The following is a 19,802-nucleotide window of genomic DNA, read 5'->3' on the forward strand; positions in this document are numbered from 1 at the left end:
ATTGCAATCCCCTTATTTTGACCCCAATCCCTCCCCGCCCTGCTCCCCACCCCCCATAAAATGTCTCTGGTTCATAGTTGTTTGTTGATTTTGATTTTCACTTTCTTATAGTTATTCATTTTCCTGGTCCCTTATTTAAGTTTTCTAGATTCCTGCTATGAGTGAGACCATCCGGTATTTTTCTTTTTCTTTCTGGCTTATTTCGCTGAGCATGATCCCTTCCAGCGCCATCCATGTTGCTGCAAATTGCATGAGTTTATCTTTTTTGAATGCTGAGTAATATTCCATGGTATATATGTACCACATCTTCTTGATCCAGTCATCTATTTTTGGGCATTTGGGTTGTTTCCAAAGCTTAACTATTGTAAACAGTGCTACTATAAACATAGGGGTGCTCTTTGGAATTGATGTTTCTGTGTCCTTTGGGTAAATACCTAGGAGTGGAATTGCTGGATCATATGGAAGCTGTATGTTTAGTAGGTCCAGAAATCTCCACACAGCTCTCCATAGTGGTTGGACCAGTTTGCACTCCCATCAACAGTGCAGGAGAGTTCCTTTTTTTCCTCATCCTCGCCAACATTTGTTGTTCCCAGTTTTTTTAATATGCACCATTCTCACTGGTGTGAGATGGTTTCTCATGGTAGTTTTGATTTGCATTTCCCTGATGACAAGTGATGTTGAACATTTTTTCATATGCCTGTTGGCCATTTGCATTTCCTCTTCAGAGAAGTTTCTTTTTAGCTCTTCTGCCCATTTCTTGACAGGATTATTTTCTGTTTGTGCTGAGTCTCATCAGCTCTTTGCAGATTTTTGTGATCAGTCCTTTATCATTAGTGTTGTGTGCAAAAATGTTCTCCCAGTCGGTGGGGTTTCTCTTTGTTTTTGTTATTGTCTCTTTTGCTGTGCAGAAGCTCTTTAATTTGATGTAGTCCCATCTGTTGATCTTTGCCTTCACTATCACTGCTTTGGGTGATGTGTCTGTAAAGATGTCTTTGATGTACATATCACGTAGTGTTTCGCCTATATTTCCTTCTATGTATTTTATGGTTTCAGGTCTTATGTCTAGTTCTTTAGTCCATTTTGAGTTGATTTTTGTGTAAGGTGTGAGGTAGTGGTCAAGCTTCATTCTTTTGCATGTAGCGACCCAGTTTTCCCAGCACCATTTATTGAACAAACTTTCTTTGCTCCAATGCATAGTCTTTGCTCCTTTGTCAAAGATTAGTTGACCATAAATCTGTGGGTTTATTTCTGGATTTTCTATTCAATTCCATTGGTCTGTGTGTCTGTTCTTGTTCCAATACCATGCAGTTTTGATGATTATGGCTTTGTAGTATAGTTTGAAGTCTGGGAGTGTGATGTCTCCATTCCCTTCTTTTTTTTTTCAGGAGAGCTTTGGCTATTTGGGGTTTTTGGTGATTCCATATGAATTTCATCAATAATTGTTCTATTTCTTTGAAGAATGACATTGAAATTTTTATTGGAATAGCATTGAATCTGTATAATGCTTTTGGTAGGATGGCCATTTTAATAATGTTTATTCTTCCAATCCATGAGCAGGGGATGTCTTTACATTTCTTTGTGTCTTCTTCTATTTCTTTTAACAGTGTTTTATAGTTTTCTTTGTATAGGTCCTTTACCTCTTTTGTTAGATTTATTCCCAAGTATTTGATTTTTTTTTTGTTTTGATAATAAAAGGGATGGTTTTTTTTATTTCTTCTTCTTCAGATTTATTGTTTGTGTATAGGAAGGCTACTGACTTTTGCGTGTTGATTTTGTATCCTGCCACTTTACTGAACTGATTGATGAGTTGAATTAGTTTTTCTGTGGAGTTTTTGGAGTTCTCTATGTATATTATCATCTGCAAATAGTAATAGTTTGACTTCTTCTTTTCCTATTTGGATTCCTTCTATGTCTTTCTCTTATCTTATTGCTCTGGCTAGGACTTCCAGTATTATATTGAAAAGCAGTGGTGAGAGTGGACATCCTTGTCTTGTTCCAGATCTTAATGGAAATGCTTTCAACTTTTCACCATTGAGAATGATACTGGCTGTTGGCTTGTCATATATGGCCTTTATGATGATATTGAGGTATGTTCCTTATATCCCAAGAATTTTAAGGGCTTTTATCATGAATGTGTGTTGCACTTTGTCGAAAGCTTTCTCAGCATCTATTGATATTATCATGTGTTTTTTATATTTCTTTTTGTTGATGTGTTGGATAACGTTGATTGGTTTTCAGATGTTGAACCATCCTTGTGTCCCTGGCATGAATCCTACTTGGTCGTGATGAATTATCTTATGGATACATGGTTGGATTCTGATAGCTAAAATTTTATTGAGGATTTTTGCATCAGTGTTCATTAGGGAGATTGACCTGTAGTTTTCCTTTTTTGTTTTGTCCTTGTTCTGTTTTGGTAATAGTGTAATGTTGGCTTCATAGAACGTGTTTGGTATTCTCCCTTCCTTCTCAATTTTTTGGAAGAGTTTGTGAAGGATAGGCACTAATTCGTCTCTGAATGTTTGGTAGAATTCATTTGTAAATCCATCAGGTCCTGGGCTTTTGTTTTTGTAGAGGTTTTTGATTACCATTTCAATTTCGCTGCTTGTAATTGGTCTGTTTAGGTGTTCTATTTCTTCTTCATCTAGCTTGGGTGATTGTAGAGTTGTAGGAATTTGTCCATCTCCTCTAGATTGTTGAACTTGTTTCCATATAACTGTTCATAGTAGTTACTGATTATTCTTTTGATTTCTGCAGTGTCCGTTGTGATTTCTCCTCTTTCATTGATGATCCTGTTTATTTGTGCTTTCTCCCTTTTTTTTCCTTTGTGAGCCTGGCTAGGGGTTTGTCTATTTTATTGATTTTTTCAAAGAACCAGCTCTTGGTTTCATTGATCTTTTGGATTGTTTTTTTAGTTTCGATTTCATTTATTTCTGCTTTGGTTTTTATTATTTCTTTTCTTCTACTGGTTTTGGGGTTTTTTTGTTCTTTTTCTAGATCTTTGAGCTTCGAGATTAGGTTGTTTCTTTGAGTTCTTTCTTGTTTCTTGATGTGAGCCTCTATTGCTATATATTTTCCTCTTATTACTGCTTTTGCTGCATCCCATACATTTAGGAAATTGGTGTCCTCCTTGTCATTCAATTCAAAGAATTTTTTAATTCCTTCTTTCATCTCCTCATTAGTCCAGTGGTCTTCCAGTAGTGTGGTTTTCAATCTCCAGGAGGTAGGAGAGTTCCTTGCCTTCTTTTTATGGTTTATTTCTAGTTTGATGCCTTCATGGTCAGAAAAGATGGTTGGTATGATTTCAATCTTGGTGTATCTGTTGATGTTTGTCTTGTGCCCCAGTATGTGATCGATCCTGGAGAATGATCCTTGTGTACTTGAGAAAAATGTGTACTCCGGTTTTTTTTGGGTTTAGTGTTCTATAGATGTCTGTTAAGCCCAAGCGCTCTAGGTCCTTATTTAGAGCTTTAGTGTCTTTACTTATTTTTTGTCTCGTTGATCTATCCATTGTTGTTAGTGGTGTGTTGAAGTCTCCCACTACATATGTGTTTTCTCCGATGTCTGTTTTCAGAGATGACAATAGTTGTCTGATATATATTGGTGCTCCTTCGTTTGGTGAATATATGTTAATGAGTGTTATTTCTTCTTGAAGTATTGTCCCCTTGATCATAATGTAGTGACCATTGGGGTCTCTTTTTACCTTTTTGAGTTTGAAATCTGTTTTATCTGATATAAGTATAGCTGTTCCTGCTTTCTTTTTTGGTCCATTTGCTTGTAGGATTGTTTTCCATCCTTTAACTTTGAGCCTATTTTTATCTTTTGCAGCTAAATGTGTTTCCTGGAGACAGCAAAAGGTTGGGTTTTGTTTCTTAATCCAGCCTGCGACTCTGTCTTTTTATTGAAGAGTTTAGTCCATTTACATTTAGAGTTAATATTGATATGTTAGCATCTGTATTTGCCATTGTGTTTGTCTTTCCTTTGATTTTATTTATTTATTCTTTTAATAACTTTTTTTTGGCCTTCTTTCATTGTTATTCGTCCCTCTGAGGTTCTGGCTTTAGGACTCCTTGTAGTATTTTTTGGAGTGGGGTTTAGTCGTAATGAAATTCCAGAGTTTCTGTTTGACTGGGAAGGTCCTTATTCTTTCTTCATAGAGGAAGGAGAGCTTTGTGGGATAGAGTATTCTTGGTTGGCATCTGTTTTTCTTGGAGTCTGTTGACTATGTCCCTCCACTCTCTCCTTGCCCGTAGTGTTTCTTCGGAGAAGTCTGATGTCAGCCTGATTGGTTTTCCTTTGAATGTTATCTGTTTCTTCCCTCTTGTCAGCTTCATTATTTTTTCCTTGTCCTGTATTCTTGGGAGCTTTACTATTATGTGTCTTGCTGTATTTTTCCTTTTGTCGTAGAAGTTTGGTGTTCTTCTTGCTTCTTGTATATCAATTTTCAGCTCCTTCTTCACATTTGGGAAGTTCTCTTCAATTATCTCTTTGAATATTTTCTCTGTTCCTACATCTCTCTCCTCTCCTTCTGGTATTCCTATAACTCTTATATTTCCTTTCCTCATGGAGTCAGATAGTTCCCGAAGTCTTTCTTCGGTCTTTTTCCTTCTTACTTCTCTTTCCTTTTCTGTTTTAGTTCTTTTTATTTCTGTGTCTTCAAGAGTGCTTATTTGTTCTTCCATTTCATCTATTCTGCTTTCTTTGCTTTTCCCAGAGTTTTTTATTGCCTCCATTAATTCTTTGATCTCCTGCATTTCTTTTACCTCTTGATCTCCTGAATTTCTTTTACATCTCCTGCATTTTTTGATCTCCTACATTTCCCTCTTTAGGGACTCAGTTTCATTCTTCTGATCATTGATTATTTTTCCCTTATCATTGTTTTCCTTTATGAGTTCTGTCATTTTTTTAATCATGGCAATTTTAAATTCTCTTTCTGGAAGGTTCCGAAGTTCTTCCAAGTTACTGTTGTTGCAATCTGGGGGGTGGTTTTCTTTTTGTGGTGTGCTTTTTTCCTGAGTAGTTGCTAGGTTGCTTGTCGTTCTTCTACTCCCTACTGTCTGTTTTCTAATTTGTCGTATGCATTGGGACACTGTGTTGCTGGGACTGGCCAGCATCTTGGGTGAACTTCTCCGCTCCCCTCTGGCTCCTCCAAGAGCCATCTGTCGGTTTCAAGCAGTCTTTACTGAAGAAATGTCCCTGTTCTAAAATGGCGATGCGGGACGATCTCCCTGCGTGCCTGGTCTGCCCCGGCGGTGGGTTCCCGCTCCCCATCTGGGCTTGGACTGCAGGCCAGAAGGTGCCTGGTGTGGGCAAACTTCCAGCTCACCTCTGGCTCCTCCAGGAGCCTTCTGCTGATTTCAGGCAATCTTTATGAAGAAATGTCCCTGTTCTAAAATGGCGATGCGGGACGAACTCCCTGCGTGCCTGGTCTGCCCCGGCGGTGGGTTCCCGCTCCCCCCTGGGCTCGGACTGCAGGCCAGAAGGGGCCTGGCGTGGGCGAACTTCCCAGCTCACCTCTGGCTCCTCCAGGAGCCTTCTGCTGGTTTCAGGCATTCTTTATTGGAGAAATGTCCCTGATCTAAAATGGCGATGCGGGGCACTCCCTGCGTGCCCAGTCTCAGGCACACTCTCCTCGCGCCCCGTCTGCCCTGGCCATGGGTGCCCGCCCCCCCTCTGGGCTTGGATTGCTGGTCAGAAGGGGCCTGGCATGGGCGAACTTTCCAGCTCACCACTGGCTCCTCCGGGAGCCTTCTGCCAGTTTCAAGCAGTCTTTTCTGAAGAAAGGTCCCTGTTCTATGGGGTGTTGGTGATTTTTTTTTCTGGTCGCTAGGTGGCGCCAGAGATCTCTCCTAGCGTCCTTGGGGAGCTGTTTTTTCACCCCGTGGGACAGGGAACAGAGTGGGAGTGGTGGGAAAGTCCTCAACGGCTTTGGGGTGCTGTGTCTGCATTGTGCCCCACCATCGTGGGGAACCCACACCCCGATTTTCGTGCCCCGGGTCTCAGTTCCAAAGCCCTCAGGTCCACAACGAAGGCTGTAGCCCAGTTCAGTGTCCGCAGAAATGGCACCTTTTGCACCCTGCTCCCGTTCCCCAGGCGCTTGGTTAGTGAGGGACATTCACCTCAGTGAGGGCCCCCGCGCATCTCCCTGCAAGCCTAGGTCGCAGGCGCAGGGACCTGGGCAGCTGCGATCCGTGTTTGCTTTTCAAGCATGCTGCTTTTCCGCACAAGCTTACCAGCTGTCCTGGGGCTGTGTGTAGGTCTCCGGGAGTCTTTGTTTTTCTCTAATGGCGCCTGGAGCCGTTCACTCACCTCCGCAGCGAATCCTGCAGGGTTTTCCACAGCTCCAGTTCACGGGGTGTGGTGGCTGAAATAGTTCCTTGCCACTCACAGTCCTGCTTGATGCGTAGTTTGTTCTTGTTGGTTGTTTTAGTTTTTTTGTTTTTTCCTCCTTCCTGTTGGTCGGAGAGTGCCAGCTTTGTGGATGGGGGAGGGTAGCAGGGTTCTGAGCTTTCATCCCTTCTAGTCCTCTTTTATGGCAACTTCCTTCTTCTGGTAGTTTTCTGGAGTCGTCCATTTATCTTCCGTGTCCCAGTTCTCACTGGGACCTGCTGCTTTTCCTCCCTATTAACTTTTTTTAATGGGAGATCTTACTCGCAGCGTTTCCTCACCGCCATGTTGATCCGCCTTCCCTATATCCACCCTTTTAATATTATGCAAAGGGCTAGCACCTTCCTCTAGGTGTTTAGCTTTTCTTTATGTTATAGTTTATAATTTTTGTATAATTGAGTATATCTGTACTTTTATGATTTTTATCTTTAGTTTCTTAGAAAGTCATTTTCTACTCAATATTTTAATGTATTCACCAATATATATTGTATTTTTAAAATTTATCCTCCACATTAAATAAAATTTTTTCCTAGTACATATTTTATGTTAAGGTATAAAATGTAGGATTCTACTTTTTTCCTAAGTGACTCCTAGTTTTTTCCCAAATCAAAATTGCATCCCCTCCATTGTTCTTGCCCTGTTTCAATAATCTCTATTGTAGTTACCACCTTATAACTTACTATGTTATATTTAACTATTTTATTTATGGTCTTTACAAAAATACAAACATCATGAAAAAAATTTTGCCCATTTTGTTGACTGCTGTATCTTCAGTGGCATGTAGTAGGCACTCACGAGTTGAGTGAATCAGTTATTGAAAAAGTTTATCTTCTTCAATGATTTTTCAATGATTATTATGCAACCTAACATAGTCTGTTTCCAGACTCTATTCCATGTTTTTTACTAATCTTTGGATTACAACACATTTTTCACACATGAAGGTATAATTTGCAGCATACTAGAAGTTTTTTTTTTTTACTTTAGGTACAACTTATATGTAATGAGTTGTATCATTTTGTAGCCATTCTGTGACTTGTGACTAACACCTTTGTCACCACCCTTAGAATCATCACACAGAGCAAAGTCTAAAATCCCCTCAAAATTTTTCAGATTCCTTTGTGTTCAGCACCTTCCTCAAGCCCAGCCCTTGGTAATTACTGATCTATTTTCTCTCCCCATAGTTTTACTTTTTCTAGAATGTCATTTAATGGAATTGAACAGAATATAATCAACTTAAATTAGTTCCTTTTACTTAGCACAATACACTGCACTTTGCACAATACAGTCCATATTTTTTTAAATATTTATTTGTTTATGCATATAAGAATTGGGGTACAGGTCAGAGGTATGAGGGGGTGAGAGGATTCACCAGAGACAGAGTGGGGAACAGAACCGGCAGATTGACTGAAATACACTGCTGAGGGGAGCAGCAGACAAGTCAGGAGAGGGTTGCTGCACCATGTAAATCACCTGCCTGGCTCAGGATAGTGTCATAGTGCTGCTTGTGCCACCAGGAAGGGCCAGAGTCTTCCATATTAAAATGTATCAGTAGTCTGTTTCTTTTTATTGCTGAGTTGCATTCCATTACATGAATATACTGTATTTTCTTATCCATTCAACCATTGATTGATATTATTATTTCCAATTTTGACCTATTGTGAATAATGTGGCTATGAACTTTTACACTCAAGTTTCATTTATATGTTGTCATTTCTGATACGTTATGCTTTATTTTCTACCACCTTACTTTGCTTTATGTATTAAACACTTCCTTGATATTTTCTTTTAAAATTTTTTCTGTATTTTGCAAATAGGGTTGTTTTGGATTTGTATATCCAAAATATAAAAAGAATTTTTGAACTTCAAAAATACCATGGGCTTGTAGAGAGAGCACCAAGGGTAAACTCCCTTTGAAGTGGCCAAAAACATTTTTTTGTCTAATTTGCTATAAATTGATATTTTATCCATTTCATTTTTTACTAATATGAAATTTACAAACCTGTTTTTAGAAAACACAATTATGCCTTTATTTCTCAATATCCACATTAAACTGAACTTAGACCAGAAGATAAGAAATGAAACGTTTTTATTTGTACTTAAAAACATTACATCTTAAACTGTGTGAGAAAACCTACAAATTTAAATCCATACTATTATCGAGAATTTTGTTATTTATTTGTTTATAGAATGATATTTTACATTTCCACTTGCCACATTACAACAATATTTAAATTCCTGAATTTTGATTTCATTTCTTAACACCCTTTCTCTGAAAGGTATATCCTTATTCCTACCATCTTCATTTTGATTCACTGCTCAGTTGACTTGAGCACTTCATTGTATAAATTATTTTTCAGAAAGTTACATGACTGTTATGCTTTGAGTTTCTGTATGTTAGAGAGTGCCTGTCTGTCTCTTCCAAATTTGAACCATACTATTTTGGATGTAAAGTTATCAAGACAAAGTCCTTTCCCTGCAAACTTTTGCACACAATGTTTGAAGCTGCATTTGTACAGCACACTCTTTAAAAACAAAACAAACAAAAAAACTGAATTATATATTTACTTGGAGTAGTTTTGGTCAGCACCAAAAGAGATAGTAAGGGCAAAATTTTCTTCAAGCCATGCTTTTGAGCCCCATAATTCTTACAGGTATAATTCTGTATGTTGACTTTGTTAGACAAGTTCAGATTTATTATTGCATTTCTTTGTTACCCAGAGACACATTAGTCTGTGTGGTGTCAGAAGAGGCTTTTATTAAGAGAATGACAACCTCACGGGAGAATTCACCTCTTTTAGTCAATCAGTTCTTCAGCCACATCGTCCTCAGCCTGTGTAGAGGTGATGGGCACAAGTGAAGAAAGGAGGAGGCTAGAGGGAGTGAGGTGCTCACCTCAGGTTAGCTTACCAGTGTTCATCCATCATCATATATGGGCAGTGCCCCACCTCTGTTTAGCGCATGTCTTTTCCATTCCCCAGTTTTGGGCACAGACTAAGAGCACTACCTTGGGATCAGTCCCACAAGTTGTGAAATTTGAGTTCTTGTTGGAAGCTTCAACATGGCAAGAAATTGCTCCCCAACAGCTACCCTGTTTCAATCTATAGAGTCCAACAATCTTTCTCCTCCTATTTAAGGAAAAGAACCCAGTCTCTCCGGTGTTTCTCCTTTGAGATGCTTCTTACTAAAATCCTCATCTCCAAAGTGCACTTGCAACCGTATATGTGACTCTTTAATGTTTTAGCTGTCTTATTCAGAAGATGTCTTGTTTCAAGAAATATATATTACAGGGCAAATGTGTCCTTTACTTTCCACCTATCCATGAAGTTCATTATTTTACTGATGTGAAAACAGATATAGCAAGTTTCACTGACTTGTCCAGGATCCCACAGTTCATTAATGAGAGCAGGAACACAGAGCTCTTTTGCCACTCCCTTCTGTTTCCATGCTGTGTTGCTTTACTTGATGATCTCAAGTTTAATATTACCATAAAGTTGGCATTGGGGCTTTGTAGGCAAGGGCAATGTTATTAAACCTTCAAAGTTTAGTGTTTTACTTGTATATATTTTACATATGAAAGTGAAAAATGTCATGAAGCAGAAAGGTAAAACATTTACAATGATTAATGAAAAGAACTTTTTATGCAACTTGTGAAGAATTTTCTGTTAAAATTCTATTTATAAAGGCCTTTGTTTATTGGTTAATTAATATTACATATTAGAAGAAATCCGTGATAAGCTCTTAGACTCTGAAATTTTGTATTTACTTTTTTGCAGGGGCAACATAATGAAAAAAATTATTCACTTAATTGTAGCATCCTTCACATTCAGGTAAGTGACACCTTAGAAAGAGAGCTTATTAAATATGTATAATATTTAATATCAATTGTTTTAATTATAAAATATTTGGAAGGAAAAAGAAGACATTTTCATTGTCAATATGTTGCAGTAACCCCTGGGCCCCCATATGATGTAAACTAATTTATCTTGGATTTTTTGTCATTCATTTACATAACTATATTTTGGCACACATGCTTCATTCACCCTTCACTGTGTCTTAGAATTTTAATTTAAGCATAACAGTAAGACTTAAAAAAAAAGGTATTTTCCTAAGTCTAATAGTAGCATATTAATATATTTTTGTACCTGTAAAAATAAAAATAATGAGCATACATCTTAAAATTCTAAAAGCATGGTGTTGTATTAAATCCCTTATTCATATAAAGTTTCTCCTTTATCCTGAACCATTCTGCTTTGGCTTTTTCTCCATATCAGAGTAAGATTTCATACTATGATACAGATTCACAAAATGTATTTCCTCTTAAATTTGAAATATTTTCATTTTCATTGCAATTTTAAAAATATATTCTGTAGATGAATTTACTCATTTTCAGATTATACAAATAGTATAACTTCTGGAGAATATGTTTAATATACAAGAGAAAGACTGAGAAAGTTACTTTAGAGTTCAACATGTAGATAATTATGAAATTTAATGCTTTATCATGTGCCCAGCACTGTGTTAAAAGTACCCATTAATATGTAATCTTATGCTTGTTGAAGAATCTCATTGATAAAAAATCTTATTGGTCAAAGTGGTCTTTTAGGGGATTTTATTAGTCTTTCACTTTTTTTTTTACTAAATTCTTAAAAATTATTAAGATTGATTAGGTCTTATTTATTATAAGAAATTGGTGGGAATCCTTATAAATTTTGCAAATTTTAACAACAGTTTACAAGGAGAGGCATGTAATTTTAACTCAGTTTAGCTTTTCTATTTGGCATATTAGTCTGATATACCCACTGTAAAAGGGTATGATGACATGATGTCATTTGGTGGAAATTTTATTTCCTTTTTTAAATTATTTTTTTGTTAAGGTCACATTGATTTACAATACTGTATATGACTCAAAGATACAGTTCACACCTCTTCAGATGTAAGTTACCATACCATGCCTACCACCAAGGCATCCATAGTCTTCCACAATAGTCCACTGGTTTCCTCTCCCCTCGGCTTCCCACCCCCTGTGGTAGTCTCAATTCTATAGTCAGATTTCTAGGGTGGGTTTGGTTTAGTTTTGTCTGTTTCCTTTTGTTTGTTTGTTTTCTATATCCTGCATTATGAGTGAAACCATCCAGTATTTGTCTTTCTCCTTCTGGCTTATTTCACTTGACATATTCCCTCCAGTTCCACCTATGTAAGGAATTTTATTTCCTTAACAACTGCTTCTACTGAGTCAAGACTGAATAATTTTTTTGAGATTTTAAGGCAATGCAGTTCTCCCTACTACTGGACAACTTAATCCTAAATAATGACATTTTGGTATCAGATCATTGTAGTCTAACCATAGGGTTGAAAACCAGTTTATTTTATTTATTGTAGAATATTTGGAATTTTGCTGATCTTTTTGGATGTGTCCCTCGTCATTACAGACCTTGTCACTGATAATGCAATGTTCAGTCATTTGGAATATCGTTTAATTTCTTTAGCTATTGCTTTATTTTTCCTCATCGATGTTCTTCTTCGAGTATATGTAGATGGGTAAGTTTGACTAATTTTTTTAAAAACACATAAAGCTATTATGTACTGCTATGAGAAGTATCTCTAAATAATTACCAAGTCACTCCGAACAAATGTTTCCCACTTTTTCAAAATAACTCTCCTTGAAGGCCTGGTCTACAAGAGAAATAGTAGTCAAAATCCCAATTTCTACTAGATTGGGCTTTTAATATTACTGTTGCAACTGGCACTGTAGTCTCCATAAATGTATTCTAGATGGTTCTTTCAAGGTAAAGCTTAAAGGGTTTGCAAAATGTGGCCAGGCAGCTTATGTGTCTACATGCACATTAAGAGGAACATTTATGGGTCTCCCCTGGTGGCGCAGTGGTTGGGCGCTGGGCTGCGAAGCTGCCCGCAGCCTCTGCAGCACCGGTTTGATCCCCAGCCTCCAGCGAGGCTCCCACATGGCACGCAGACCTCTCCTGCCGCCTGCTGCTCCCCTCAACAGTGTACTTTGTCAGTCTGCCTGTTCTGTTCCCCACTCTGGCTCTGGTAAATTCTCTCACCCTCCCGCACTTCTGACTGTACCCAGTGCTTGTATAAATTTAAAAAAAAAGGGGGGGGAGCATTTATGTAAAATATTAATACTTTCATTTAAGAGTTGAATCCAAATAAAAGCTGACAGTACACTATAGAAAAGATGTTAAATCTGAACAGCTTTCTACCTCAGTTAATATAAAAATAAAATAAGGTACAGAAGAGATAAGGCATGTTCATTCTGCCAGGGAGGCTTGGTAGTGAGGCAGCAACTGAATTTCTCGGCTTGTTGGCTTTCCAGGAAGATAAATGGAATGGGCCAAGCCTTGGAGCTGAACTGCTCAGGGATTAAATTCCCCAGCTTCACTTTATCCAGAGCATTTCAAAAGGCAACTTGTATCCTCTCCTGCTGAACTGATATCCTTATGCCTTTGAACTAAGGGCAGTTGCCCCCTTCTAAGTTATTAAGAGCCTGAAAGTGACTATCCTGGAATGGGAGGAAACTTCCTGGAGCATCAGTGCCTATGATTGAAGGAGCCAGTGTTATGGAGGAAGGTGGTGCAGTGGATGGAAATGCAGCCCAGGGATGGCCACACCAGCCCATGGGGATTATTCCAGTGTGGGTGCAAAACCAGAGAAGGAGTTTGCAAACCAAGATAGTGGACCCCCTCCCTCTTACAGGCTCTCCTTGTAAGCTCTCCGGCTATGATACTCTCCATTGTCCAGGCATACTGCCCAGCTTTCCACACTTCTCTCCCACTTGCATGGAGGCAGTGCTTGCTGCTTATTCAATGATTTGGCTATAGTTATTACTATCCCTACATTGCCACATTGATGCTTTTGTCGTGTTTTGTTAAAATAGTGAATATGAATATTGCCCCCTTAGTCTAGTCTAGTAAATGTATTTTAAACAATTTAAGTACAATTCTTAATGGGAATGAGTAGAATGATTTATGCTCTTAAAATATTCTTTTCTCTTCTTTAAGAGGACATAAGCTTTTTGTTTGTTTGTTTGTTTTATATTACAGGATGAAACCTTATTTTTCTGATGTACTTAACTCCTTGGATGCTGGCATTATTGTGGTGACTCTACTAGTTAATATTGTTTATATGTTCTATGATTATAGGTTTCTTAATGATCTCCCCAGGTAAGAATGAATCACGTGAATCACCTCTCCTAAAGTTTGTCCTTTTTTGTGTGTGCCTATTTTGTGGCTTTCATTTTGTTTAATATTTTTAACTCTGAATGTGCTGATTCTGTGCCAGATAAATTGCTTGAAAATGAAATGTTCTAAATAAATTTCTACATACTTAGAAACTAAAGGATGGTGATATTGGGACTAATGAAAGGAATATACACTAAGAACCTTTAATTCAATGAAGATGGAACACTTGAAAAAGGAACTGAGGATTTTGCCTTTTGTACTAACTTTAACTTTATTACATTTTGAAACTCCCACAAAATCCCCACTTGAGCTTCAACCACAAATTCCTTACAGATGAAATTCCTGGTTTTCTCCTATAACCAAAAGTGCCTTGGTTTGAGCATAAGCAAAATTTCAGTGACTACAGATAATGACCTTCAAAAAAGGAAATGGAACAGAAATTTGGGTGACATGAATAGAAGCAGGGTTTTGTTGTATAGTTGAAATGAATAAGGCTGAAGCAAACTTGGAACTGTTGGGGACCAGGAAACTGTGAGACTGATGGGCTTTTTCCCATTGTGGCAATGAGGAAAAGAAGAGCAGATATTAGGATGTAGATATTGAGTGACTCACTAGGCTTATTCATTAATCAAATAGCTTGCTTCTTTTTGCACCCCAGCTCCTCAGGACTTCAGCTCAGGTCCCAATGAAACTTTTGGAATTTGAAAATAATCAGAACCTGTGTGGTCCTTCAACCAGCAACCTCTTCATCACCTAGAAGCTTGCTAGATGAAGAAAGAAAAACATTTCAGGTCCCACTCTGGACCCACTAAATCAGTATGCACTTTCAAGTTAGAGAAGCACTAGTTAACCCATCAGTTTTCTGCCTTGCTGTTTCTGATGGTAGGAGAGAAAGCAATGAACACCCTGGGGAAATGTCTCACTCTGCTGCCTGCCTGAAGTGTGTTAGCTCTATTCAACCTCTGTTACGCATGGAATGCAAAAGTGAACAAGAACATCAGTTTGTTTTGATGGGAATAAGACTGAAAATGCTCATCTGAAACCATTAAAGTTAATCTATAGATTCTAAGATTTTATCACATAACTATTTGTCTAGACCAGAGCTTCTCAACCTCAGCACTATTGATATTTTGGATCAGATAGTTCTTTGCTATAGGGCTGTCTTTTTCGATGATGATTAGCAATATTCCTGGTGGCAACTCACTAGATGCAAGTAGTGTGATATATTCACAGTTGTGATCACAAAATTGTTTCTAGATATTGACAAATTTTTCCCAGGTAAGTGGGTGGGAAGCACATGGGTGGGGGTGCAAAGTTGCCACTGATTAAGAATCATTGTTCTAGACTTAGCCCATATTGGCAGAATCCTGTTAGTTTTTTTTATCATCTGTTTCCTAATAAAATATTGATCTTTTTAATTTATTGTTAGAAGAATCACAATTTTATTTCGGCCTCTACGGTTTATTATTCTGATAAGAATTCTTCACCTGGCTAATCAAAAAAGACAACTTGAAAAGGTGACCAGAAGGATGGTAAGTGAGGCAAAACATAATTATTACTCAGAAAAAATGTGTTTCAGAAATATTGGCAAGGGTTGTAGTTATCTATATAATGTTCTTTATTTTATGTTGGTTTATGTTTTACAAATTCTTACTGTTTTAATATTTCAGGTTTCAGAAAACAAACGACGATACAAAAAGGATGGATTTGACCTAGACCTCACTTATGTTACTGGTTTGTGAAGTTTGTTGATTTACTTATATAACTTCACATTTTTCTTATGTGTGAGTAGTTATGTTTATTTTGTTCTTGCCTTGTCTAAGCCATGCTCTTTCAAAGCATTCTTTGTCCATGAAGACATATGCTTTTATGGTGAGACATATTTATAGTTTTTTTTTTATAAATTTTATTGTTATATTCCCCATACAATTGCAGCCCCCCCATTCTGACCCCAATCCCTCCCCTCCCGCCCCCGCCCCCCTAAAAGTGTCTCTGGTTCATAGTTTTTTGTTGATTTTGATTTTCACTTTCTTATATTCATTTTCCTGGTCCCTTATTTAAGTTTTCTAGATTCCTGCTATGAGTGAGACCATCCGGTATTTTTCTTTTTCTTTCTGGCTTATTTCGCTGAGCATGATCCCTTCCAGCGCCATCCATGTTGCTGCAAATTGCATGTGTTTATCTTTTTTGAATGCTGAGTAATATTCCATGGTATATATGTACCACATCTTCTTGATCCAGTCATCTATTTTTGGGCATTTGGGTTGTTTCCAAAGCTTAGCTATTGTAAACAGTGCTGCTATAAACATAGGGGTGCAGGTGTTCTTTGGAATTGATGTTTCTGTGTCCTTTGGGTAAATACGTAGGAGTGGAATTGCTGGATCATATGGAAGCTCTATGTTTAGTAGGTCCAGAAATCTCCACACAGCTTTCCACAATGGTTGGACCAGTTTGCACTCCCACCAACAGTGCAGAAGAGTTCCTTTTTCTCCACACCCTCACCAACATTTGTTGTTGCTAGTTTTTTTAATATGTGCCATTCTCACTGGTGTAAGATGGTATCTCATGGTAGTTTTGATTTGCATTTCCCTGATGACAAGTGATGTTGAACATTTTTTCATATGCCTGTTGGCCATTTGCATTTCCTCTTCAGAGAAGTTTCTTTTTAGCTCTTCTGCCCATTTTTTGACTGGATTATTTTCTTTGTTGTTGTTGAGTCTCATCAGCTCTTTGCAGATTTTTGTGATCAGTCCTTTATCATTAGTGTTGGGTGCAAAAATGTTCTCCCAGTCGGTGGGGTTTCTCTTTGTTTTTGTTATTGTCTCTTTTGCTGTGCAAAAGCTCTTTAATTTGATGTAGTCCCAGCTGTTTATCTTTGCCTTCACTATCACTGCTTTGGGTGATGTGTCTGTAAAGATGTCTTTGATGTGCAAATCACGTAGTGTTTTGCCTATATTTCCTTCTATATATTTTATGGTTTCAGGTCTTATGGCTAGTTCTTTAATCCATTTTGAGTTGATTTTTGTGTATGGTGTGAGGTAGTGGTCAAGCTTCATTCTTTTGCATGTAGCGACCCAGTTTTCCAGCACCATTTATTGAACAAACTTTCTTTGCTCCAATGCATATTCTTTGCTCCTTTGTCAAAGATTAGTTGACCATAAATCTGTGGGTTTATTTCTGGATTTTCTATTCGATTCCATTGGTCTGTATGTCTGTTCTTGTTCCAATACCATGCAGTTTTGATGATTATGGCTTTGTAGTATAGTTTGAAGTCTGGGAGTGTGATGCCTCCATTCCCTTCTTTTTTTTTCAGGAGAGCTTTGGCTATTCAGGGTTTTTTGTGATTCCATATGAATTTCATCAATAATTGTTCTATTTCTTTGAAGAATGACATTGAAATTTTGATTGGAATAGCATTGAATCTGTATATTGCTTTTGGAAGGATGGCCATTTTAATAATGTTTATTCTTCCAATCCATGAGCAGGGGATGTCTCTCCATTTCTTTGTGTCTTCTTCTATTTCTTTTAATAGTGTTTTATAGTTTACTTTGTATGTATAGGTCCTTTACCTCTTTTGTTAGATTTATTCCCAAATATTTGATTTTTTTTGTTTCAATAACAAAAGGGATGGTCTTTTTGATTTCTTCTTCTTCAGATTTATTGTTTGTGTATAGGAAGGCTACTGACTTTTGCATGTTGATTTTGTATCCTGCCACTTTACTGAACTGATTGATGAGTTGAATTAGCTTTTCTGTGGAGTTTTTGGGGTTCTCTATGTATAATATCATATCGTCTGCAAATAGTGATAGTTTGACTTCTTCTTTTCCTATTTGGATTCCTTGGATGTCTTTCTCTTGTCTTATTGCTCTGGCTAGGACTTCCAGTATTATATTGAAAAGCAGTGGTGAGAGTGACATCCTTGTCTTGTTCCAGATCTTAATGGAATTGCTTTCAGCTTTTCACCATAGAGAATGATACTGGCTGTTGGCTTGTCATAGATGGCCTTTATGATGTTGAGGTATGTTCCTTGTATCCCAAGAATTTCAAGGGCTTTTATCATGAATGGGTGTTGCACTTTGTCGAAAGCTTTCTCGGCATCTATTGATATTATCATATGGTTTTTATATTTCTTTTTGTTGATGTGTTGGATAACGTTGATTGATTTTCGGATGTTAAACCATCCTTGTGTCCCTGGAATGAATCCTACTTGGTCGTGGTGAATTATCTTATGGATACATTGTTGGATTCTGATAGCTAAAATTTTATTGAGGATTTTTGCATCAGTGTTCATTAGGGAGATTGGCCTGTAGTTTTCCTTTTTTGTGTTGTCCTTGTTCGGTTTTGGTATTAGTGTAATGTTGGCTTCATAAAACATGTTTGGTATTTTCCCTTCCTTCTCAATTTTTTGGAAGAGTTTGTGAAGGATAGGCACTAATTCGTCTCTGAATGTTTGGTAGAATTCATTTGTAAATCCATCAGGTCCTGGGCTTTTGTTTTTGGGGTGGTTTTTGATTACCATTTCAATTTCGCTAATTGTAATTGGTCTGTTTAGGTGTTCTATTTCTTCTTTATCTAGCTTTGGGTGATTGTAGAGTTGTAGGAATTTGTCCATCTCCTCTAGATTGTTAAACTTGTTTCCATATAACTGTTCATAGTAGTTACTGATTATTCTTTTGATTTCTGCTGTGTCCGTTGTGATTTCTCCTCTTTCATTGATGATCCTGTTTATTTGTGCTTTCTCCCTTTTTTTTCCTTTGTGAGCCTGGCTAGGGGTTTGTCTATTTTATTGATTTTTTCAAAGAACCAGCTCTTGGTTTCATTGATCTTTTGGATTATTTTTTTAGTTTCAATTTCATTTATTTCTGCTTTGGTTTTTATTATTTCTTTTCTTCTACTGGTTTTGGGTTTTTTTTGTTGTTCTTTTTCTAGATCTTTGAGCTTCGAGAATAGGATGTTTCTTTGCGTTCTTTCTTGTTTCTTGATGTGAGCTTCTATTGCTATATATTTTCCTCTTATTACTGCTTTTGCTGCATCCCATACATTTAGGATATTGGTGTCCTCCTTGTCGTTCAATTCAAAAAATTTTTTAATTTCTTCTTTGATCTCCTCATTAGTCCAATGGTCTTCCAGTAGTGTGGTTTTTAATCTCCATGAGGTAGGAAAGTTCCTTGCCTTCTTTTTATGGTTTATTTCTAGTTTGATGCCTTCATGGTCAGAAAAGATGGTTGATATGATTTCAATCTTGGTGTATCTGTTGATGTTTGTCTTGTGCCCCAGTATGTGATCAATCCTGGAGAATGATCCGTGTGCGCTTGAGAAAAATGTGTACTCCGTTTTTTGGGGGTTTAGTGTTCTATAGATGTCTGTTAAGCCCAATTGCTCTAGGTCCTTATTTAGAGCTTTGGTTTCTTTACTTATTTTTTGTCTTGTTGATCTATCCATTGTTGATAGTGGTGTGTTGAAGTCTCCCACTACGTATGTGTTTTCTTTGATGTCTGTTTTCAGAGAGGACAACAGTTGTCTGATATATTTTGGTGCTCCTTCGTTTGGTGAGTATATGTTAATGAGTGTTATTTCTTCTTGAAGTATTGTCCCCTTGATCATAATGTAGTGACCATTGGGGTCTCTTTTTATCTTTTTGAGTTTGAAATCTGTTTTATCTGATATAAGTATAGCTGTTCCTGCTTTCTTTTTTGGTCCATTTGCTTGTAGGATTGTTTTCCATCCTTTAACTTTGAGCCTATTTTTATCTTTTGTAGCTAAATGTGTTTCCTGGAGACAGCAAAAGGTTGGGTTTTGTTTCTTAATCCAGGCTGCAACTCTGTGTCTTTTTATTGAAGAGTTTAGTCCATTTACATTTAGAGTTAATATTGATATGTTAACATCTGTATTTGCCATTGTGTTTGTCTTTCCTTTGATTTTATTTATTTATTCTTTTAATAACTTTTTTTTTTTTGGCCTTCTTTCATTGTTATTCGTCCCTCTGAGGTTCTGGCTTTAGGACTCCTTGTAGTATTTTTTGGAGTGGGGGTTTAGTTGCAATGAAATTCCGGAGTTTCTGTTTGTCTGGGAAGGTCCATATTCTTTCTTCAAAGAGGAAGGAGAGCTTTGCGGGATAGAGTATTCTTGGTTGGCATCTGTTTTCTTGGAGTCTGTTGACTATGTCCCTCCACTCTCTCCTTGCCCGTAGTGTTTCTTCGGAGAAGTCTGATGTCAGCC

The 19,802-nt window shown here is 37.4% G+C and overlaps 1 protein-coding gene across 1 annotated transcript in view; it reads left to right on the forward strand.

Annotated features, from left to right (window-relative positions):
• LOC311171827 (phosphatidylinositol 3,4,5-trisphosphate 3-phosphatase TPTE2-like) overlaps nt 1-19,802 on the forward strand; it is a gene marked incomplete at both ends in the record, with an annotated part of 88,236 nt that overhangs the window by 24,462 nt on the left and 43,972 nt on the right. Inside the window, 4 exons of the mRNA XM_084234874.1 lie at nt 10,158-10,211; nt 11,764-11,922; nt 15,016-15,115; nt 15,254-15,317. Of these exons, the coding sequence (XP_084091000.1) occupies nt 10,158-10,211; nt 11,764-11,922; nt 15,016-15,115; nt 15,254-15,317 (377 nt within the window). The remainder of the gene's footprint in view (nt 1-10,157; nt 10,212-11,763; nt 11,923-15,015; nt 15,116-15,253; nt 15,318-19,802) is intronic.

This window comes from Talpa europaea, assembly GCF_964194135.1.
Source record: "Talpa europaea genome assembly, chromosome: 6".
NCBI lineage: Eukaryota > Metazoa > Chordata > Mammalia > Eulipotyphla > Talpidae > Talpa > Talpa europaea.